Here is a 24,773-nt window from a genome sequence, read left to right as displayed (position 1 = left end):
CACATTTCTAAAAATATTTTAATGAAAAAGTTCTTTCTGTAAACATTTCATTATACTACAAATGAAACATTTGAATCCATTACAGACCACCTCTTGTCTTAAAAATCAGAATAAAACACACTGAAATTTAAAATTCTGTTTATATAGGTTAACAATCCTTACATTTACCCCTGCACATGCTTATTCACTACTTTGTGACAGTACTGAAACTCCAAGAGATACTGTTTATTAGAAATGTTTCAAATTGTGACTTAGATACCCCAACTCTTAAAACCAAGCCTATTTCAGTTGTTTAGTTCCATAACAGATGTTCTTTATTATGAGATAAATTTCTTCTTTAGGACCTGAGTGCTGTCGAGCTTTTTTTTGTTTTTGAACCAATGTAGTGTGGGAAGCAGTAACCTATGAGTTGGTTTGACAAAATCAGTTAAAAAGTTTGCTGCAACCATTTCCCCCTTACATAACTTACTTTGTTTACCGGTGCTATGACTTAAAGAGCATTACATTTTTCAGAAATGACAGTGGAACTACGTTTAAAATAAAGTCACTTTATTTCTTTATAAAGAAACGAGATGGACTGGAAGGAACAATGCCTTTAAAAAAGAAAATGTTTCCTGTCTTAAGAAATCTACTCCACTAAAACCATGTTGTAAAGAAAACTTATTAAAAAGCTATTATTACCTTATTCAACACTTCATTCTATGGTGATGTGTAGAAATTCGGTCCTGATTTAGACACGGAAACAAAGAGCCAACCAGTCATTTTCTGAGAATAATCTCTGGCAATCTACTCTTGTTTATCTATGAACTTGATTTACTTATAATTTAGAGACTAATTTTAAGCCTCTGTCCCCCCAAAAGTATTTTTTTAAAAAGTGAGTCAACCTCAATTCTCAACTTTTGACAAGCCCTTTGGGGGCAGCAACAATAGCCCTTGTGAACAATCAGCAACTGATCTCAACAGTAGTTGAGTAGTATTTTAATTACTCTTTTGGAAAAGTTGTCTTTTAAAAAGAGGATTAGCAAGTTAGGCCCCACTCCTGGTTAACAGGTTAAACACACACACAAAAAAAAACAAAAAACAAAAACTTAGCCTTAGTCCAAATAATTCCCTAAATTTATATTCAAGAGACCTTATACATGAGGCCACTTGACGAAGACCACCTTCTCCATCTGTATCCTCTGACACCTCCCCAGCGCCCACTCTAAGGCGTTTTCCTAGAGCGCGTTGGCAACTTCACGCTTCTGTTTTAAGTCATGCTTATTACAAAATCTCAGGTTGCTCTTCATCGAAAATCGACTTTACCTAAAGACACCAACAAGGACTTGGATACACGGGGCCACATCTGACTAAGATGAACACTCATGGTTACTGCAGGGAAATTTTTTAAATTGTTTAAAATGTGTTGAATGTGGTTCCAAGAGTTTTCAGCTGAAAAATTTTGCCAACGTACCTAATACTTTTAAAATATGTAATATCAATTTGTTGGGAAACAAATGGTGTCATCAGGTTTTACTGTGAGCTACAAACCTTACCCAGCCAGAAACCTTCGTATTTAAGATGGTAGGAAAGACATTCCTCTTTTAGGCAAGTGGGTTCTCATTCAACCTGCAAATCAAAAAGATTACTCTTACCTTGCTTTACAAAGAATTACTCTTTAATTAGTGAAAAAATTCAAATGCAAGCCTTACCTAATGCTTATTGCCCTTCCTTGCAGGTCTAAATGCTAGACCTAGTGACTGTGGCAACTATCTCTCATTGATGTTCCACAAGGCGAAGAGCTCCTTCCTGCTAGACTTTCTTCGATATTTCAGTTGTAATAAGCAGATTTAACTAGCTTTTGGAAAGTTGCTCACTATCACCATAGTATCTTATGCCTTCACTTCTCTGTAGTTGAAGCTCTTGCTGCTGCCTTGTCATTCTTTATTTATGCTGACTTGTCCATACTCAACAGGCTGCTGAAGTCCTGTCTTAGTGAGTCTCCTTTGATCCACTGTGCTTAAAAAGCACATCTTAGGTCCTTTAAAGCTGGTTAAATCGCTCTCCTCATGGCTTACTTTTCCACACTGTTCACAAGAACTAAGCTAATACAACTTATAAACAGGTCACATACACAGATTTCACCTGCTTATAGGTTGCGAACACAGCTTACTGAAAATATTTCCACTATTAAACTAGTTCCAGAACACAGAAAGTTTGTTAACAGTACAATTAACCTCATATGCCATTAAAGGATACTGTCAAGGTTGTGTCAAACAATTTCACAAACATAGAAACAGGAAATGTTAATCTCCCCCATTCCTTTAACCTTTATTATACGAATAAAAGAACTTGAGACAATTTAGCTCAATTTTAATAAAATGTTTCCCAAGCATTATTTTGACCAGGTACCCAGGTTTAAGTTATGAACATTGACAGTGTCCATTTATATAACCACACTTGAAGTTGTTAAAGACTTAACCATTTTCTAATATTAGCCTATTTTCTATGCTGCTTATTCACATATGTCCATTAACAAACGGAATGTTGTCTGTTACATTTGTTGTTTTGTGAGTGTTTTCTGGAAAACTGCAGTATCTGTGAAGACCGATTTCCATGCTGGCATTGCATGCATCCAAATATTAATAATGCACAGAGGCACAGAATTAGAGCAACAAGAGAGCATATTCAAACACTAGCACGCCCCATTCCCCTTTTTATTGCTTGTTTTGCTTAGTACTTCTTAAAACAAAAATAATCTCAAATCCAACGTTCAACTGCCAAAGAAAGAGTAACAGCAGGGCACATACTTAGGGCTCGAATGAAATTGAAAGCACTAGCTGGCGCAACAGTAGACAATTGATTTTTATATATATGACCTTATTATCTAAAAACTCTTCTCAACCATGGTCTCCCAAGCAAATTGCTAATTCATACCAACATGATTTAGGTTCAAGCATAAACAAGGAATAACAAGTGTGTTCTCTGGGATTTTAAGTAACTCAGGACCATCCAAATTGGAATCCAGGTTTTTGGGAAGTGAGAAGCTTGTACTAAGCAACTGTGCTACACTTCTGCAGTTAAGCCATTTGGGATGATTTTATCTAGGCTATCCTTGGTTTCATCCAGTAAAATGTACAGGGTACAAACAGGAAAGCATGCCAGCCAGTTACGGGTTCAACAATGCATGATTTTTATTCTCTTGCTCTGAGAGCTTGTATCAAAAAAATATATATGTATACTAAACCAAGGAAAATAACTGAAGATTTATGGGCCTCTTGTGCTTTAAAAAGGAAAAAACTCAGGTAGCCACTAATGCGCCCAGTACAGCAAGGCTTAGTGGTCCTGCATTTAGAAAAGTTTCTAAGGTAGGAGGAAAGGGAAAACATCCACTACCCCTTTCCAGAACTTAAACAGAGGGCAGTAGACATTCTTTACGCCCAAATAAAACTATGGTAGCACTTGACATGTGACCAAGGTGAATGTAGAATGGAGGTGTTCTCAACACAGCTAGAACTCGGCAAAGCTAACACACTAAAATCATTACATTTTGAAAGAAAATGCACAAAAACCAAATAGGAATTTTGAGATTTTTTCATTTGAAGGTAAATCTTAACGCTATTAAATTCACAAATATGCTAATTTAAATACCCAATTCTATTTATCTAAAACACACATTGCAAACATACAAACATCTATTCTCTCCACATGTCAGAGCCCATTCATTTCATGGTTTGGAAATGGGGAGAATAGAGTCCCCTTAAACTGCAAGTCAGCAGGTGTTTCTTTACAGTTAACTTTAGCAAAATTCATACAAAATAGTAATTAACAATGATCTTCTTTACTTGTTAACTCACAAGGAAACACCTTCAAAACTGCATTTTGTTAAAGTTTCTGTACTAAAATGTAGAAAAACTGAACTACACAAATATTGAAAAGTTAAAAATTCCTTAATTTTTTATTCCTGGTACCACTACCACAATTTACAGGGCAATATACCTGATGTAATGAAAAGAAAAAGAAAAAGACAAAGCTACAACAGATAAAAGACCTCAGGAATGTACATCTAATTGACACTACATTGCATTAATCAATAGCTGCACTTTTTGCAAACTGTGGCTATGACAGTCCTGAACAAGAAGGGTTTCCTGTTTAAGCTGCAGTAACTTTTCTGACTATGGATCATCGTTCCTCCTGTGGCAGATTTTTACAGTTCCTCTAATGCATTTGGGACGACTGTCTCAAAGTAACCTGCAGCTTTCCTGACAACTCCTCGCTCTCTCTCCTGCTAAGAACTGTAGCCTGTTGAATAATACAGGATAAAAAAATTATTACACTCAGTGAACAGTTCCACATATTATTTATCATCATGATTAAAATTTAAAGATACCTACCCTCTTCTGTTGAGTTTTTAGAACCTTCTGCTACCATATCCACCACTTCCACCACCAGATCCATAACCACCTGGAAACATACATGTAGAGTTTTTAAAGAAATATATGTGTTTTTGAACTAAAAAGGCTGTTAAGAATTTTGATGAAAAAAAACTATTTACCACCATAGGGACTGCCCGAACTTCTTCCACCAAAACTGCCCCCCTTCATGGGTCCGTAATTTGATTGCTGTTGTCCACTATAATTTCCGAAATCATTATAGTTTCCACCACCATAGTTACCTAAAATTACAAAGGTTTTATTTGTGGTTGACCTACACAATTAATTTTTTCCTCTTTTAACATATGCAGCTATTACCTTTGGCAATCATGGCAGCATGCCCTACAACACTTAATGCAACCCTTTGAAAAGAAATTTCAGAGCTACCAAACCCCACCACAAACACAGAGGCCCATTAGGAGACCTCAGACATAGTGAGAGAAAGAAAGAAACAGTGGACGATGGCCCAAAGAGCACATAAATAGATAACTTTACATTAAGATGCTACACCTCAGCACATGTTCTCTCCTTCATACCACTAACAAAACCGCCAGTGTTTGATTCACTCTAATCCCAACATAATACAACTTTTACACCAACCACAGCAAGTATTCTAATTCGTTAAGAAAAACCTCCTGTTGTTGACACATTACTACAGTCCAACAAAACCCAGTGTTCCTAACAAACTTCTTTATCTATAATATCATGGAGTAAAGATGGACTTGCCTAAAGTCTGCAACCTGTGACACAGTAGGAGTCAAAGTACGTTTGTCACCTAGACCCCAGAAGATACCCTATTCATTTCAAAATGTCTGCATATTCAATTTACAGTTCCCATCTGTCCACTTTAAATGTGTCTAGAATTAAATAAAATTTTGGCAATACATTACTTATAAATGTCCATTTCAAACTAAACAAAATAAAAATTGAATACATTTTACCTATTTACAAAATAGCCAACAAAGAAAATTATTTACCCACCATCTGAGTATTCTCTATTATAGAACATGAAATTTGACCATATGCTCCTTTTAACACTTTTTCAAACATCTGTAATGGTACTATATATAAACAACACTGAACATTTAAAAACAAGTGAAAACTTACCACCGCCAAAATTTCCTCCTTCATTGTAACCATCATATCCTCCACCACCACCGTATCCACCACCTTGGTTTCCATATCCTGGTCCTCCACCACCACCACCATACCCTCCTCTACTACTATAACCAGGACCACCGCCATAGTTGCCTAAAAAAAAATCGGGTTACACAAAAACATAAATGCATACAGAGGATCAAGTTATTCAACTCTAGTTTATGTTACATTTAAACCACTGAATAATAAACCAATGAGTTGATTTAACTCTAAAGCCTGGTAATACCCAGTCAATAGAACAGCAAGAATCTGGGCTAGTAAGAATTCAGATGAACACTTAAATATCTTTCGGAACGAAAAAAAAAATTGTTTTAATGGTCTAAAATTTCACTAGGGAAAAGAGTGCAGCCTCCTCTGAGACACACAAACAATTCCAGCTCGACTGGTAATATAAGAAATTTTATTAGCCAAAACAAACTAGCTACTGTTAAATATTTAGGGTGAAAGTCTAGTCTATGGTTATTAGTTGAGAAGCGTACTTTAACCGTCAAGCCGCACAAGTCTGGACTGAAATTAAATAAATGTAAACAGGTACTTAATTTTCAACAAAGTATAAAAACAAAGCCAAACCATCAAACATCAACTTAAAAGAACTTACCATCACCTCCAAATCCATTATATCCACCATCACCTCCTCCGTAACTACCTCTGCTGCCACCACCTCCACCATAGCCTCCTCCTGAGGAAAGCAAAGTATGAATTGAAGGTATACAGTCAACTTACCAATAAATATTAGGTAGACATGTACTTAGAAAGTAACGAGCCTACCTCTTCCGCCAAAGTTTCCACCACGGCCAAAGTTACCTCCACCACCTCCAAAGTTTCCTCCACGACCCATAAAGTTCCCAGATCCACCTCCACGACCTTTAATACAGGCAAAGAACTCTTTGAGAATCTTACCAACGCTATCTACATCAAATGTGTATGTACATATGGTACTACTCACCTCTCTGCGATCCAGCAGACTGCATTTCTTGTTTAGAAAGGGCCTTTTTCACTTCACAATTATGCCCATTAATAGTGTGGTATTTCTGAACTAAATTTTTTTATCAAACAAACAAACAAAAGTTAATGTTTGGAAAAGCACAAATAAATGATACCCTCTATCACTATGTAACTCATTAATATATCAAAAAGGCAGTAACTCGGGGGCAGGGGGACACGGACATTAATAACGTTTATTTCTTGACCTAGATGCTGGTTACACAGGTGTAGTCACTTATGAAAACTGAACCATACACTTCATATGCTATGATGCACAACACAAAACTGTAAGCATCTGAGCAAATTTCGTGTAGAAAAAACTATTTCTGCTTTCTCATTCAAGTTCCAATACATTGCCACTTACCAACAATTTTATCAACTGTATCATGATCATCAAATGTTACAAAAGCAAATCCTCTCTTTTTTCCACTCTGCCTGTCTTCCATAACTTCTATGGTTTCAATCTTGCCATACTTTTCAAAGTAGTCTCTCAAATTATACTCTTCTGTATCTTCCTTAATACCACCCACAAAAATTTTCTTCACTGTTAGATGGGCACCAGGCTTTACAGAATCCTGTAAATGAAAAATTCGTAAAGTCAAAAACCCAAATTTTTACAACAACTTCACGTTACACAACATGGCATTATTAAAATACCTCTCTAGAAACAGCTCTCTTTGGTTCCACTACACGCCCATCAACCTTGTGTGGTCGAGCACACATTGCTGCATCCACCTCTTCAACGCAAGAGTAAGTCACAAAACCAAAGCCCCTGGAACGTTTTGTTTGGGGGTCTCTCATTACCTACAAAATAAAAATTTTAAAACACTGAAACACACCTCCACAGGTCCTCTACCCTTTTCTAAGAAGCTTTTTTTATTCCTTTAGTAACTTACAACACAATCTGTAAGGGTGCCCCATTTCTCAAAATGTTCTCTTAAACTATCATCTGTAGTTTCAAAGCTCAGACCACCAATAAACAGTTTTCTCAACTGCTCTGGTTCCTTTGGATCATGGCCCTGGGGAAACAAACGAATACATTGCAATTATTTCTTCTATCAGGTCAACTGCTGAGAAAGATGCGCAAGCTTTTAATCTGCTACAAACAGTAGCTCAACACCAAATTCCTGTACAATTAGCACTTCGACCAGTTAAAAATTTGAGTAAGATCATAAACATCAACTGATTAAAGGAACCAAAATACCAAAAAATACTATAACTGAACTTTTAAATGACATGATCACTGCGACTAAATTCAAGTCCAAGAGAATTCCAGAATCGAAAATCCCTTAATTTTAAGGTATAACTAAAAGCACGTGGGGATAGATTTTAGAAATTACTACTGAGAAACCATTTCCTAAGAAACCAAAATGTTGTCGAAGCAGTGTTTCATCCATGCCATTTCTTTTCATGTTTTCCTTCCTGATGCTACACCCTAACAAGCATTTAATTTTAAACCATAAAACTGTTAACTACAACTTAAAAACTGAGTGACAAATTTAGGAATTCACCTGTTTCAAGCAAATCAAAATGTTAAGCTGAATATTCCTCAATACAAGGCTAAACAAGCATTTTCCCCAAAAGAAAACTATGAAAAACATCCACCACGTATCTTCATAGCTTTCTGTAACCAATTTATGTTATACGATATATGCTGCAAAAATTACCTAGTTACACTGCTACAAACGGCAAAACTTCAAATACAACATTTCATAGGTTCACAAAAAGGGCAAGGTGGACTTAAATATGCCATATACTGCTTGACCAGAATGCAGCACAAAACAGAATTGAGATTTTTCTTGAAAATTAACATGTGGCCTGAATTGTTTTTCAATTTAACTAACTCTTCAGTAAATTACATAAACTGCCATTTAATGCATGCATTAAGATACTGTTCATCCAAAGTCCTTAAATAAAGGGGCTCACATTCACATTCTAATGTCTTCCTGAGTCTTCTAAAAGTAGAGATCCTAAGGCATTTAACATGAAGAAACTGTCACATGCTAGAAGAAAATGTTAAATAATTAACAGCCTAAAGCATTAATTCACTTAGTCTCCTCAACTCTAGGTTAAATGCATTTAATTAACAATACAGAAAGCTGACACAAAGAAAGAATTACAATTCACACAAAATTATCTCAAACAAATGAAAAATTCAACCGTGGTTGCAGTCCTCTAAAACAAAAATCCAAGAAACTACAACCAGGGCCGACCCATCAGAAACGGGGAAAACGGAGACCAAAAAATGTTTAAGTTTCTATTTTACATCTGCACTCAAGTTCTGAGACAGAGTACTTCACCCACGTGGCGCGAAGATATGTATAATTCTAAGTACTTTAGCAAGATTAGCAGATCAGGAAGTATTTTTAAGCAGCCAACTTTTTTAAAAATTCCCATTTCCAACTGGGTGCTGCGAAGAAAAGAACAGGACAGAGAATTAAATTCTCGTTGCCTTAGAGAGGTCTGTAAGGCCTAGAAACGCGCCGGCAGAACTTCAGCGAGAGCACAACGCCCCATGCTTCGAGACCATTTGCGGTATTTTCGGCCGGGCTGCCTCCTCCCTCTTCCTTCCGATCCCGCGCTCTGGTTCCCGGCGGCGGAGAGAGGCGGCGGCCATTGCGGGCCAATGCGCCATTTCGTAACGCGGCAGCGGATCAATGTCAATGTGGCCGCCGCCCGCCTGCTCGCTCGCTCGCTCGCTCGCCCGGATGTGCCTGCTCGTCCCCTCCCCTCCCCCACCGCCTCCTCCCAACCGCTCCCGCCGAGGCCCGCCATGCCGCCCTCGGCCCCGGATGCGAGGCCGCGCGGCCGGCGGCCCGGCTCGCCTCCCGAGGTCTCGCCAGCCACGCTGCGCCTCCGAGGAGCCACCTGTGCAGCCGAAGGAGAAGGCGAGGCGGGCGAGGGGCCCCGAGGAGGCCTCCAAGGCCCGCTCCCCTCCCCCTCCCACCGCCTGGCTCAACGCAGAGCGCGGGACAGCCGACCCAGTCACCCGGCCTCCCCGCTCCCACCGAGCCAGTCCCCCCTCGCCGGCCACTACCCGTCAACCCCCCGCTCTCCCCCTAATACCTCCTCCCCCCGGCGGCGGCGGCGACGGCCGGAGTCGGGCTGGGGGCGACCGGGCGGCGGTTTTACCTCCATTTTGAGACCGGACTCGCCTCTTCCAACTCGAGTTCAATATGGGACCGAGAGGAAGAGGCGGGGCCAGTCGTCACGTGACGCGCTTTCTGCGCGCCGCCGGCCCGGCGGGGGAGGGGCGAGTTGGAAAGGGGGCGTGGCCAACTGGGCGCGAAGAGGGACTGGACGAGCGGGTTGGCCGGCGGAGGGCGGGGGTGTGGCGGGCCGCGGGAGCGCGCGCGCCTCGCCAACTTCCAGTGCGGCGCCGCCCTTGCCGCCGTTCGCGCTCGGGCGGCCGCGGGGACGTCAGCTAGGGCTCAGCCAATGGCGAGCGCCCACGTCGGGCGAACGCCTCGTGACCGCGCGTCACCGGAGAAAAAGGCCTTTGCCTTTCTTCTCGCGCTCGTGTCCCCTCCCCCACGTAGGCCGCTGGGTCTGTATTTCCGAATTCATTTCATTCCCGTATCTGAATAAAACCACACTTTTTTCTCCTGTACTAGTATAAGGTTGCAAGAAAGTCCTCTCGCGGCGTTTCCTCGCTCATTTCCAAATGCCAGGCACCCGGTCTGTAACTGCGATGCCCACGGTGAGGGCCTGCACTGAAGATCTTGCGACACCTACGTATAGGAATCTTGGGCACCCTGGAAAGGCCTTAAAACGCGGCTGACATACTGAAATTTCACCCTTAACGAGCTGAGGCAGGACCGGTCGAGGTCTGTTCATTAGGGACTCATTGATGTCTTGAAATCTGTCGGCACTATTTTAACACTGTCTAGTTAGTGTGGCCAGCTGAAGCAACTGTTCTCACGGACGGAATTCAAGGAAAGGTTTACAAAGTTTCCAAAAGTAGGATCACCGGATGTGCTATCTGTTCGCGAGTGATTTTTACCTTAATTTTCCAAGTGTTTTGTGAGGTATAACGAAGGAGATCAACTAAAGTGTTAGAAACTAGAGATCTAATCCTTTCTCAGCCTAGCCAAGTGATTTTAAATCATTCGACCTTGCTGAGTTTTGGTTTAAATTTTTTTAATTAAAATGGGGATGAGATTAGGAGATCCCCAAGACCTATGATAGCCATAAATTACCTTATGGGTCCATATTTAAACAAAGGTACTGATGAAAGTGACCACAATTGGCAAGTCTCCCTATCCTGCTAAGAAATGTCCTGTATTTTAATGTGGCAATGGATATGAGCAGCTCCTTTAGAATTGGTCTGGCTATCCCTTAGAAAGATTAGAAATCTAATCAATTATATTGTAAATTGTTTGAAAAACAGTTTGTGTTAACAAATGAGGAATAGTCGGCTTGGAGTTTGGAAAAAGGGAGGACAAAGAATAAGAATTTGTTGATGTTTATCTAGTATTGCACAGGTGGAACAGGTGTTTTATTTGGGAGACATAAACAGAAGGTACTCTGTTCTGGGCCAAAAACCAGTCACCAGGCGTTAATGTAACTTGAATGAAATAACCCTCCAAACTAGCCTCCTCCTATTGCTCTGATTCCATTATCACAAGCAAACTATATGTGTACTGGTTATCAGGTACTCCTCATAGCCAACAACAGTGCTTGAGACAATGGGAAAATATTCCCTTAGTGTCTCATTAATATATCAAGGCTTTGTGAGTTTGATTACTATGATATAGGCATGAATAACTTGGTCAATTCTCAGTATGTACAAAAACACAAAGTTAAAGACCTTAGGGAGATGGTATTCACACCAAGGTACCCTTGTGAGACATGCAACTTGATCCGGAAGACTGATCACTTGGCTTCACTTTTAGGGCTGTTTGGGTGTTTTCTAACCAAGTTACTTCTAATCAGTAACTTCTGTTATTATTCTTTCTTCTCTGAATTGTATTCAATTCTTGTATTAATTTGAGAAATGATGGGGGATGGGATACTAAGTACTTCCATCCAGGAAAATGGTGTGTTAGTCCATTTATTCAGGTATTTTGTCCTTCAGTAAAATGTGGATTCATCCAGATTTGTTGTTTATCCAGACTCTGGTTTTTAGACATTAGCTGTTTTTTATGCTTTTGTCTAAACTTACCCTCCAGCTCTGGGGCCCATGGTATCTCATACAAATAACCCTGCTGCTGGGGCTGGCCCTGTGGTGGCCAAGCGGTTAAGTTCACGCGCTCCGCTGCAGGCGGTCCAGTGTTTCGTTGGTTCGAATCCTGGGCGTGGGCATGGCACTGCTCATCAAACCATGCTGAGGCAGCGTCCCACATGCCACAACTAGAAGGACCCACAACGAAGAATATACAACTATGTACCAGGGGGCTTTGGGAAGAAAAAGGAAAAAATAAAATCTTATACAAATAATGCTGCTGGAGTTCTTGACCCTGTTGGACATACTTGAGCTTTGGCTGCTGTCTATCCTTGTAGCCCTGGCTGTCTTTGAAGTGTATGAGAGAGAGAAAAAGAGAGTATATGTAGTGGGGAGCAGGGGACAAGGGTTCTAGGGTCAAATGGGGTGACAGACAGACTATAAATAATCAATATCAGGGCCTCTCAACTTCTTTCATATCTCAATACATACAGAAAATGATAAATTTTGTACAACACAGTAGGTTATAAAAACAAAGAGATTTGGAGACATCTAAATTATAGTTGGTAAGAAAAATAAAATACAATGTATTAGGAAAGATATTAAAAATTGAATTTGAATAAAACCTTCACATAAAATTTTTCCACATTTTTTAATGATGGACTTGAACTTGTTTCTGTGAATGTATTTTGATGTTAGGTTTTATGATTGAAATGGCTTTATGCAATTTCTGATCTAGACTTTTTAATGACAAACTCCTCATATTCTGAATAGTAATTATCAGTGAGGGACTTTGATCACAAAAGTGGGTGATAAAATATTTAAAACCATTTTATACAACCATTCAAAGTTTACAGTTGTAATTATATTTAAAGGATAACAACTCTTCCTTTTCTTTTATTGACAAATGTAATATTGCAATTTCATCTGATAATGCAAATGAATTTAAACCCAGTAGTACATTTGTATATCAAGATTTCCACATTGAACCTCTAGCTTTCCGAATATGCATGCCTTTCTTGTCAACAGTTAGTCTGGGGCCATTAAAAGAATGCATCACCACAAAGGAATAGAAATAGCCACTATGTTAAGACAAATATTAAGGGCATTTCCTGGAGCTGAGCCCACCAAGAACCCCACTCTGCTCAGGCTCCTCTCTCACACGCCTGACAGATTACCCTTGGGGCTGTGTGGTATGCCCCTTGGGCATCTGAATCACAAACTTGTGCTGTGGCTTCAGAGTCTCTGGTCCATGGTGGGCAATGGGGTGCTTTGCAGATAGACGCCCATGTGGCGGGCATCCTTGGCCACACATGGACAGAAGAACTGCAAGTGCTAGTTGTTGTCCTCTGTGCTTGCTGCTGCTTTGGTGCACACCCCAGACTGCTCTGCATAGGCTGCCATGAGGAGCCCTAAACAAGGCTGCTTATGGCCAGAGGTACTGGCCCAGGAGGCTCTGGCTGCCCCTGACCCTCTCAACTGCTCCATTGCAGGAAGGATCAGTGTCCTACCCACATTCAAGACAGCAGCATGCCAAAGTCCACTAGTTGGGAAGTGCTGTCTGGATTGTGTACTTCATTTTATGAATGAGGAAACTGTTATGCAGATCAAGGAGTTGATTTTTCCAAGATTAATAGTAAATTATGGCAGAGTCAGTACTGAAAGAGAGTGGAAATTGAATGAAAGTATTTTGGACAGGAGAAAGGTAATTCTCAGAAGGGAAGAATTGTAATATACTATAAGCTTTGTTCTCTGCCATTATATTCAGAATATACCGATAGCTTTATTTTTCTAAAATCTTGATTTTTAAATAAGGAGTATATAAAGTAAAACACAAAACAAAAATCTTTCCCCTCAAATCCTATTACACAGATTTGACCACCGTCAACAACTTAGTATACATCCTTTTACATTTTCTTTTAGGCCTAATCAATACTTGAAGTATAGATGAATGTGTATATTTAGCCATATCTGTTTCATTTATACAAAAATATATCAAAATATCCACATTGATCTGAAATTTCCTTTTTACCCCCACTTGACAAACCAGTCATTTATTGAACTGTTACTGTGTGCCAGGCGTGCTGGGTGCTGGAAATTCATCATAGTCACATTATTAAATGCTTACCACGTAGCTTGTACTGTTCTAAGCAGCTTATGTTCCTGATCTTATTTAATTCCTCTAGCAACCTTAGGAGTAGCTCCTATTATTATTCTTGTTTTTTAGATGAGTAAGCCAGGGCTTAGAGAAGTTGAATAAACTGACCAGGGTCATATATGTGCTACGACTAAGGAGCTGAGGTGGAATGTCATGTCATAGCTGTATTTACATTTTAGTATTCTTGAAGGTAACGACTTTTTCTTAAAAGATTTTCTGTCACGCATCTGTCATATTCACTACCTTTTTCATCATGTCTCCAGAGACTGCTAAAGAACCTGGCTTATAGAAGGCAGTTCATTTATTTTTCTTGAATAAATAAATGAATGAATGATGAATGAAATATGTTGGGTCCCCTTTAGTGCCCTGGAGGTCCCCCTGCATGATTTGTGGGCCTAGTGCAAAATGAAAATGCAGGACCCCTTATTCAAAAATTATTAAGAATTTCAAGGGGCTGGCTTGGTGGCGCAGCAGTCCAGTGCGCACGTTGTGGTTCAGCAGCCCAGGGTTCACCGGTTCAGATCCCGGGTGCGGACATGGCCCTGCTTGGCATGCCATGCTGTGGTAGGCGTCCCACATATAAAGTAGAGGAAGATGGGCACGGATGTTAGCTCAGGGCCAGTCTTCCTCAGCAAAAAGAGGAGGATTGGCAGCAGTTAGCTCAGGGCTAATCTTCCTCAACAACAACAACAAAAAGAATTTCAAGACAGTAACATCAGAGCATTAAGCCAAACCAGGACCCTTCTGAGCACAGGGCCCTGTGTGACTGCAAAGGTCATACAATGGTGATGCTGGCCTTGGTGCCTAGGGTAGTGCCCTGTTTAGAGCAGGCTCTTGGTCCCTTTTGAGCAATTTATTTGTTTTTCATTTTGTGATTTACCTCCACTTCTTCACTTCCTCATCAGCAACTCTTTTTTTTTGAGTAAGATTAGCCCTGAGCTAACATCTACTGCCAATCCTCCTCTTTTTGCTGAGGAAGACTGGCCCTGAGCTAATATCCATGCCCATCTTTCTCTACTTTATATTTGGGATGCCTACCACACCATGGCTTGCCAGGTGGTGCCACGTGTGCACCCGGGATCCAAACCAGCGAATCCCAGGCCACTGAAGCGGAACATGCAAACTTAACTGCTGCACAACTGGGCCGGCCCCAGCCACTCATTTTTTAAGTATTCATAATCTAGTTTCTGTCCCAAGCTACAGAAATTCTTTTTCCAACGTCACAAATGATTATCTGTCAAATTAATTTCCCTATTCTCAATGTTAATCCTCCTATCTTAGTTTGGGCTGCTTTAACAAAATATCATAGACTAGATGAACTAAAAAACATTTTATTTCTCGCAGTTCTGGAGACTGGGAAGTCTATCAGGGTGCCAGCATGATTGGTTCTGGTGAGAGCCCAGTTTCTGGTTTGCAGGTAACCGTCTTCTTGCTGTGTCCTCACAAGGCAGAGAGAGAGCGTGAGCGGGTGAGACAGTGAGCAAGCGAGAGATTCGTGTTTCTCCCCCATAGGGACACTAGTCCCATCATTGGGGCTCCACCTTCATAACGCAATTACCTCCTAAAGGCCCCATCTCCCAATACCATTACACTGGGGATTAGGGTTTCAACATCTGAATTTGAGGGGGACACGAACACGCAGTCCATAACACCTCCATAACCCAGGGGTTAACATTACTGCCTATCCCTTGTTTTTGTATTCTTTTTCTTCATCTTTCTTAAGGACATTGATTCTCCCCTTCAGTGTTGTCTCGGCTTCCTTCTGGATCTTTCTCTCTTTCATTTCATCTGCCCTCTGTCTCCATGAGGTTTTGTAACACTGAGGTATGGAACCTCCTGAGGGACTTTGTGAAATGCACCCCTTGCTCTCCCTGGAGAGGCCACTTTCCCTAGGAAAGGTGCGAGTGGTGTACCTGCCTGAGAACCCTCAGGGAATTTGTACGTGCCTCCTGGGAGGCTGAAGTTGTGGTCAGGTCTGATTAGTGTACTGAGGTGATGGGATAGATCACCCCCTCCTCCCCAACACACACAGACACACACACGCACAACAGGTGGGTGATTTAAAAAGTGAGGAGGTAATTTGGTACTAGAAGCACTGGTGAATCATACACAATGACTATGCTTTCTCTCAGACAGGTCCCAACTTGGAGGTTTGAAGAGGCTTGCATCTCTGTATTAGGTCTTTCACAACACATCTTTTGGGATGAATATCTGTGATTTTGCCTGCCTAGCATCTAGTTCCCTTCTAGCAATAGTGCTCTGATTTTCTTATGGAACCACCCACTTCTCATTCTTAGACCATAGGGTTCAGGGGAGCTGAACCTACCCCTGACTTCAGGGGCAGCATTTGACTTGGACCTGGCCAATTAGAACACTGTATCCTTCTAGCTACAGGAAGTGATTCAAGAGGGAGGCAGACAAAAAACAAAATAGGTAAATCATATAGGATATTACAAGGTGGTAAATGCTGTGAGGCAAAATAAAATAGGGAAGTCGGTAGGGAATGCTGGCAGAAACAGGAGAAAATGCATGTGGGTGGTCCAAGATGGCCTAACTGAGACATTTGACATTTGAGCAAAGACTTGACAGAGATGAGGGACTGAACACTGGATATTTAGGGGACTAGAGAACGAGGAATACGGAAGAGAGAACAGCAGACGCAGAGACCTTGAAGCAGGATCATGTATGGAGTATTTGAGCAAGGAAGCCACTTTGGTAGAAGCAGAGTGAGTAAGGCGGAAGAAAATGCAGTAAGGTCAGAGGTACCAGGAGGCGTGAGCCTCCAGGACTTATAGGACATTCTAAGAATTTTGGTTTTTACTGGGATGAGAAAAACCACTGGATAGTTTTGAGCCTTAAATTCTTAGAGGATCACTCTGAACTCTTTATCAAGTAAATCACTTATCTCTGTTTCATTAAGGTCTGTTTCTGGGGTTTTATCTTGTTCTTTCCATTGGAATATATTTCTTTGTTTCTTCATTTTCCCTGACCCTCTGTGTTGGTTTCTGTGCACTAGATCAAACAGCCCCCTGTGCCAGTCTTGAAGTGGTCTCTGCAGGAGATGAACCTGTCACTCAACCCTGCCCTAGCTCCTGGCTGTCTCTCAAACCTTTGTAACTGTCCAAGCAGCCTACTTTGTTCTTAGTGACTCCTGGTAGTTGAGGGTGCGCCAAGACCTGTCAGCATTGCAAAGGGGAGGATCTCAGTCAGCACCTAGGTGCAGGCTCATGGGAAGCCTGACCCTCAGGCAGCAGCTTCTGAAGTATGCAGCAAGCCTCTTTCAAGGGAAGGCTGAGGGGCCTGCCTGGCAGTGCAGCGGTTCAGTGTGCACGTTCTGCTTCGGCAGCCCGGGGTTCGACGGCTTGGATCCCGGGTGTGGACATGGCACCGCTTGGCAAACCATGCTGTGGTAGGCGTCCCACATATAAAGTAGAGGAAGATGGGCATGGATGTTAGCTCAGGGCCAGTCTTCCTCAGCAAAAAGAGGAGGATTGGCAGCAGTTAGCTCAGGGCTAATCTTCCTCAAAACAAACAAATAAAAAGAAAAAAGGGAAGGCTGCGAGATGGGCATTTCTGTCTACTCCTTCTGCACTGAGCCCTGGGGGATAGCCACTGAAGAATTATTTGTTTGCTACAATTTACAGGATTACTCTGGTTGCTTGTTGAGAATAGATCATAAAGGGGCAAGAGTAGAAATAGGGATATTCCTAGGAGATTATTACAATAATCTAGTTTAGATATGATAGGAGCTTAGACCTAGAGGATAGCTGAGGAGAGGGTGAGAAATGGTTGGATTCTTGATATGTTTTGATGGCAGAGGCAACAGAATTTCCTGTCAGATTGGATGTGGGGTATGAAAAAAGGAAAGGAGCCAAGGGGGAGGAATTGGAGAGATAGAGTTAATGAGCCTTAATTCTGGGTCTTTTGATTAAACAGGAAGGGAGACTGTTTTCAAAGTGGCTGCTGAAATGAAGGGAGGAAGTCTGCAGTTCTTGTTGTCTCCTTATCACCGTAAGGAAACAGCTGGCCCAAGCATGGAGTCAACGGATCACAGGCACAAAACCAAGTCCTGACGACACTGATTGCCCCTTTGATCCAGCTAGGCCCAGACCAGGATCTGCCCCTGGATGTTTCAGTTACATGAGCCTATGTTCTGATTGTACTTAAGCAAGTTGAGCTGGGTTTCTGTTACTTGGAGCAAAAGAGCCCTAACTAATATACCCCAGGAATAGAGTAAGGGATATACCTTTCAGGTGAGGAGTGAAGTGAACCATCAAGACAATGAGGCTATAGTTCTCCAAAGATGAGAAGCCTCACCCACTGCCGCAGGTGCTGAAGTGCCTTGAGAAGGAAAGGGTGAGAGACCACCAGGCCTTGCAGGGGCCTTTCTTAAGACTACTCTTTTTGAAAAGTTCTTTATTTTAGCCAAGACAGAAAAAGAACTGGAAACCCTGGAGGAGGAAGGGGACAGGGTTGGGCAATTTTCTGAGGTGAAGGAAGAAAAGAGCAATGAGACAATTCCCTTCCCAAGCTCCCTGAGTTCTCTTGGAGACTCCTGGGGAGCATCTCAAGCAAACCTGCCTCATGTTTTCCTTAACGTTGCCTTGCCTCTGCTGCCAGTCACCTCCATGAGAATGTCATCCTCACAGCACTGCAGTCCTCTGAGGGGCCACTCCGAGCCCTGAGGATGCATTGTGCGCTGAGTAGTGTTGACAGATGAGGAGAATGGCTCTCTTCCTTGCTCTGTTACACTTGCACAGAGTCTTACGAAGGCTTTCATGAACACAGCTGAAAATCTCAATAAATAAAGCAAAGTATAAGCAATTTAGTGGGAAAAAATAGATAATTAAAAAACCAGAATCTGTTAAGCAAAAAAACTTTAGCTTTTAAATGTTTTCAAAGTGATCTTGGTTATTTCCTCCCATTTATTCTTCCAGAAGAACTTTAGAATCACTTTGTCCGGTTCCAAAAACAAATTACAAAAAATTTGTTATAAAATTGTGAATTGGGGGAGAATTGACCTCTTTGCAAGAAGACTTCCCATCCCAGAACATGGAACCTGGCTTCTATCTCATTTAGAGACTTGAGCCTATTCACAGTAAGAGGCAAATGCAAGGGAAAAGAAAATTGATGGAGTGAGGTCTTAGAGGTGGGAACAGATGGGCTCTGGGGCACCCAGGGAGGGATTAGCCCCAGGCTGGGGAGGGAGTTGTCCCACTCAAGGATGGCTATGTGCCAAATAAGCTAGGTAGGGCCTCAGGGTATTGAGGGAATGCCTGCCTGATGACCTCTGATCTCCCTAGTGAGTAGGAAACAAGGTTATCTGCTGAGATAGTTAAGGGGTGGTGGAGGGTGGTGATGAAATTTTGAATAGCTGTTGTGAAAGTGCTGATTAGGGCCTCTAGAAACTCAGCTTGAGGGCTGGAAACCAAAAACTGGGGTGGCTTTAGTCTCCTTAGCTGGGTAATTTTCTCTAGCAGGTCTCAATAGACTGAGAGTAGGAAGAAAGAAGTCAGCTAGTCAGCTTGGTCTAGGATTGGGGAGTGGGATAGAAGGCTTTGGGGAGCAAGGGAACGGAGAGTATTGACAAGAGAGTGGTTGAAGTCATGGATCATGAAGACTAGGTAAAGAAGTAAAGATTGTGATGGATTGGGAGAAAATTGAGTAATCAAGGGCCCAGATATTAAAAAAGAAGTATGGAAATAACTATGACCCAAATATAATTAATTAAAATTAAAGGGAAATACTCGTAGTAGCAATATGGGATATTAAATGAGGAAAGCATGTTGTTAAAAATAAAAAGGTGGGGCTGGCCCAGTGGCGCAGTGGTTAAGTTCCCACGTTCCACTTCAGCGGCCTGGAGTTCTCCGGTTCGCATCCCGGGTATGGACATGGCACCACTCCGGCAAGCCATGCTGTGGTAGGCGTCCCACATATAAAGTAGAGGAAGATGGCACGGATGCTAGCTCAGGGCCAGTCTTCCTCAGCAAAAGGAGGAGGATTGGTGGCGGATGTTAGCTCAGAGCTAATCTTCCTCAAAAAAAAAAAAAAAGGCCTCAAATGGAGTCTCTTATGCTGTGCCTCACGTACCAAACCGAGACAACTTAGTTACTGTTTACACTCTCCCAGAAAAGGAATCTTAAGCCAGCCAATCAGGAATCGCTTGACCAGCACTAGTTAGGTAATCTGCCTGATAGACCCTTGCCATCCCCTAAAGGAAAGTAACCTTGCAATAATCAACCCACTTTTTTGGCTAGTATAACTTCCTCATTCCTGCTCCTTTCTGCCTACAAAACTCTTTCATTTTCGTATAGCTCCCCGGAGTTCCTTTGTATCTGCTAGATTGGATGCTGCCTGATTTGAATCGATTTTTGCTCAGATAAACTTTAAATTTTTTTAATATGCTTGTTTATCTTTTAACACATGTTAATGTGTATAGTGACATGAGACTTCTGACTGAGACTTTGAGAGAGAGCAGACCCTTGGGGCCCTTCAAACAAACAAACTTAGCTGTCCTGCCTCTTGTTCCTTCATGGCCTTCGGAGCTCACATCGACGAATGAATCCCACAGCTTTGGGTTATCTTAGCTATCCTGAGGGAGAGCTGTGTCTTAAGAAAATTTCTTGTGACAATAATACTTTAACCCAAAGCAAACATTTTCAAAAGGTGGAATTTGGGTCACTGAGGCAAGGCAGTGAAGGAATTTGATTTTGGACAGAGAGGCTCTTTCAATAAATTGCATCACAATAGCTACTTTCTCTTCTGCTGCCTATCTCTGGCCCTGGCTACAATCTTATCACTATAAGGCTGTGAACGATGTAGAAGGTAGAGAAGATTAAGTTACCCTGAGAGGCAGTTATAAAATCTCCTTATAGAAGCAAGGACAAATGCTATCATGTTGCTGTGAATACAGTAATGCTAGAGACATACCTGATACAGGAAATTTAAATAACTCTCTGAAGGTTTAAAGAATGGAAAAGACACTTAAGATTGCCAGTTTTCTCAACCACCCCTCCAACCTCTTTTCATTCTATTTCCCTAGATCCCCACTTAGATTTTAGAATACTTTTGCTTTATTTGCTGATTTTAATTTCCTTGTATTTTCCTTTCTTCTGGTTCATTGATCCTTCTACTATCATTGCCTCAGTTAATATCCTGGGATATGGTGTCGTTTTGTGTCCCGTTAAGAACTTTTTTTTATACTTCAATTTTCTGAACATGGAGCTTTAGGGTTTCTTGATTTAGTTAAATCTTTGTTGGAGACAAAAAGATGAAGGAGATTCTGCTAATCCTATACGTTACATAAAATAATACACAATCTTAGAGGACAAATACTTTGTAAATTAAGCAAGGATGTATGTTTCACAGGCGTAAACGTAATTTAGGTATTCCCTGTCTCCTTTGTTATATGGAGGAGCTGAAGTAGTGTCTGTCCTCAGCTCAGGTTCCCTTTCAGCTCAGAGCTCGGCTCAAACAAAGTATCTCTCTGTAAAAGGAATCTTGGTATGTCACTTCTGCCCCCACATCATTAAATATAAATAGAGGAAACCATGTACTAAAAAAAGTGCTTTTATTTATAATTATTCAGCTAAGCAAATAAAATATGCTGGTTACCATTGCACCATATCTTAGACATATTCTTTAAACTCCAAAAGCCTGCATAAAAATTAGAAAATAGAATAAAAAGTTGTGTAGAAAGAAACAGATGAGGTTTTGGGTGGACATTATTCTCTACTCCCTTAATGCACATTTTTTTCTGGCATTTATTAGTTTATTTTTATTGAGGTAAAATATATAAAACATGCCGTTTTAACCATTTGTAAGTGACATTAATTACATTCACAATGTTATGTAACCATCACTGCTATCTATTTCCAAAAATTTTCTCTTACTGCAAGCAGAACTCTGTACCCACTAAGCAATAAGCCCCCAATCCCTTCCTCCCAGCCCTGGTAACCTCTAATCTACTTTCTGTCTCTATGAATTTGTCATTTTTAAAAGATGAACTTTGGTGGCTATGTGGATGGTGATGAGGATTTTTAGGCTGCTTAATTTTAAAATGGCTTATGATGAGGATTTTTAGACTGGTTAGTTTTAAAACTACAGATGAGATTCAGGCTCCAAGGAGTGGAATTTGTTTGCCCCTTTGTTGGGAAACATTTACATTTCTAAGGGAAACCTCTATCTGTGAAGATGCCTCCCTCTCCGTGCCAGGAAGAGAGGGGGATGGTCTTATCTCTAGAGGCTCTTGGTCAATGCCAGAGGCAAGAACTTAAGTTGGTTGCTGTCTGGCAATCTCATGTAACTGGTTTAGGGTGGTGGTGTCTAACCTTTCTAACCTTTACTTAATCCGATTTGATTCTTGTCTAAAAGTCATGGGATCACCCAATGACCAGACCCCACCCGCACTGATACCATTTTAACTTTTTTTCATGTTCTTTCCTTTGTCTTGTAAAGAGATGAATCATATACCTATGCCTTATAAAATTAGCCCTAATCCTCAACTCGGGGCAGCAGCAGGAGCTCTGACTGCCCGTGGGTCCTGTCCCCACGCACCAGCTCTGCCTGCCCATGGGTCCTGTCCCCATGCCAGCGGGGGCAGCAGCAGCAGCTCTGCCTGCCCATGGGCTCTGTCCCCATGCCAGCGGGGGCAGCAGAAGCGGCGGCAGCAGAAGCTCTGACTGCCCATGGGTCCTGTCCCCATGCTATTCCACACTATTCTACTCTCTAAATAAAAGAGCACTACTGCCAGATCTTGAGAGTCTAAGAAATCTTTCTTTCGACTCCTCGGCTCACCGACCCCGCATCAGATGGGAAATGGCTTAAAGAATGCAAAAGAATACGATGGCTCTTTTCTTTTAGGTAATTAAACGAGATGCTATTTTGAAAACAATTATTGCGACGTTCTCTTTTGCTTTTATCAGAACACAGTCGTTGCTCTAGTTGGCAGAAGTGTTAGCTAGCTGGCAGAACTGGGAAATCAGGATTTGAGATGGAAAGGATGCAAAAAGAAAAAGCCACATGATATTCAGCTTCTGAAAGCAAAATAGTATTATGCATGTCCATAGCCTTGCAAACTGAATTTTCTTCTTAAGAGGAGATTTTTCCAAATTCCTTTAATATTCACTGGCTATATTAGGAGGGAGCAGCTCGCAGAGTTCTGCCATATGGAGAGGATACTCCTTTGTTTCTATGAGCAAAGCCATATCTTGTTGCTCAACAGCAGAAGGAGGAGGACTCGGCAGATTAAGCTTGCCTGCAAGTAACAAAAATATTCTAGGTAATAGTAAACAAGGTAGAAGTTTGTTTCTCTTTAATATTCCAGATGTCTTTTTAGTTCACAAGGTTGTCAGTCCAAGTCCTGCATGGCATTCCATGAAACCTGGAGACTTGGGCTCCTTCTATCTTGTTCTCTGTTGTCCTTCACATCAGAAATTAAATCTGCATTGCAGCCAGCAGGCAGGATGAAAGGGGGAAAGAAGGATACGTCACTTCCTTTAAGAACACTTCCTGTAAATTGCACACACAATGTACGTTCATATCCCATTGGTCAAAACCTAGTTACATGGCCATAATTAACTGCAAGGGAGCCAGAAAATGGGAACTCTATCATTGTGGAAGAAGGGACATACAGATATTGGGGAATAACCAGCACTTTCTGCCTCAGAAAGAGGAGTATTTTAAAGAATGAGACTTCAAGATGGAAGGCAGTACTGAGTAGAAGGCCTTAATGGGGGGCCCTGGGTAGCCCAAAGGGAACCCAGTATGAGGTTATTGAATGTCAAGAGCAGGTTAGTTCTGAGTACATCAAGAGGCTGGGAAATGGGTTTTGCTAGCTGAGAAACCAACAAAGAAATGTTCTCTATCTTATAATTTTGGCCAAGACTGGTCCTGTCCTGCCTTTACTACAAACTGTTGTGCTAAATGGCTTTTTCCTTCAGAAAATGAGTCCCAGGAGGGAAGGGAGTGTGATGGATATTCTCTCCATCACACTGCCTGAAGAGCCTGGAGGTATGGCTGAGGGGAGTAGCGAAGGCCTCAACCAGAGCCTCTAATGCAGGACCTGGCCCTGCAGCCTGCTGAGGGATCTGGCTCAGAGAGCAGCAGCAGGTGGAGGCGTGTGCTTTGGGATGTGCACAACTCTGATGCCTTCAGTTTCAGAGGGGACTCTGCTTTGCTCTGGCTTTCAATTTACGCCACATGGGCACAGAGGCCACACATATAGTGATTTACAGCAAGAATTTGGGAGCCAGACTGTCCAGATTTGAACCTCTGTAACCTGGGATAAATTATGTAATCACCACTATACAAAAGGAGACAATAACACTAGTATCTTCCTCATACTATTTGACTAGAGGATGTAAACAAGACTAGAGATATATTATCATTGTAAAGTTCAAACATGGTTGGTCCTACCAAATGGAGACTATTTGCCTATATCTTACCAAAAAAAAAAAAATTGGGATTCTATCTACTTTGTCCCTAGAGCTCTGTATAGTGTCTCTCCTCGTATGTCAGATTTCTTATCGGTGGTCTTGTTTTGTTTTTTTACAAGGTTTTTTTTTAATAGTGATTAAATTAATTAAAACATGACATATAGAAAAAACTCAAAATAATTAGCTATTGTATTAATATTATTAGTATGACTCAGAAAAAAACAGAGAAAATGACTGAAAAATGGAACTCTAAGCAGCCTACTCTGGCTCAGAAAATAGGTGTTTCTTGATTCTTTGTAGATGTTGATGTAATGGCGTAGATAGTGATGACCTATAATCCTTTCAAAGTTAGTAGCTGAATAAATACGCTTTCAGTTGTGTTATCAATTCATGCAATGAAAATAACCTTAAAGCCATAGGAAATGACAGGCACAAATGGAGTGAAGGCTGAGTTAATGAAT

The 24,773-nt window shown here is 41.4% G+C and overlaps 1 protein-coding gene across 11 annotated transcripts; it reads right to left on the bottom strand.

Moving 5' to 3' along the window:
- On the bottom strand, nucleotides 1–9,957 carry HNRNPA3 (heterogeneous nuclear ribonucleoprotein A3). Of its 11 annotated transcripts, none has more exons than XM_023622048.2 (11): nucleotides 9,621–9,957; nucleotides 7,451–7,573; nucleotides 7,212–7,358; nucleotides 6,919–7,129; nucleotides 6,517–6,606; nucleotides 6,339–6,434; nucleotides 6,169–6,249; nucleotides 5,520–5,663; nucleotides 4,535–4,654; nucleotides 4,374–4,443; nucleotides 1–4,281 (listed from the first exon to the last, which is right to left on the bottom strand). In XM_023622048.2, the coding sequence occupies exons 1-10, from the start codon at nucleotides 9,690–9,692 to the stop codon at nucleotides 4,391–4,393; spliced, it is 1,137 nt and encodes a 378-aa protein (XP_023477816.1). In that variant the 5' UTR covers nucleotides 9,693–9,957; the 3' UTR covers nucleotides 1–4,281; nucleotides 4,374–4,390. The 11 variants fall into 11 exon arrangements, with proteins under 11 accessions (XP_023477816.1, XP_023477817.1, XP_023477819.1 ...); XM_023622049.2 differs by having other exon boundaries at nucleotides 1–1,608; nucleotides 9,621–9,809; XM_023622051.2 differs by having other exon boundaries at nucleotides 6,169–6,246; nucleotides 9,621–9,803.
- Nucleotides 9,958–24,773: the final 14,816 nt, after the last annotated feature.

The sequence above is a fragment of the Equus caballus genome, chromosome 18, assembly GCF_041296265.1.
Source record: "Equus caballus isolate H_3958 breed thoroughbred chromosome 18, TB-T2T, whole genome shotgun sequence".
Lineage (NCBI taxonomy): Eukaryota > Metazoa > Chordata > Mammalia > Perissodactyla > Equidae > Equus > Equus caballus.
Note: the sequence above shows the minus strand (reverse complement) of the source record. Positions and strands in the feature narration are given on the sequence as shown.

Coding starts and splice junctions, on each gene's coding strand:
- HNRNPA3 (XM_023622048.2), bottom strand. CDS start 9,692: ATGGAGGTAAAACCGCCGCCCGGTCGCCCCCAGCCCGACTCCGGCCGT. Junction 4,655..5,519: donor AGGAGGAAATTTTGGCGGTG/GTAAGTTTTCAC, acceptor TTGTAATTTTAG/GTAACTATGGTGGTGGAAAC. Junction 4,444..4,534: donor TTCGGGCAGTCCCTATGGTG/GTAAATAGTTTT, acceptor GTATGTTTCCAG/GTGGTTATGGATCTGGTGGT.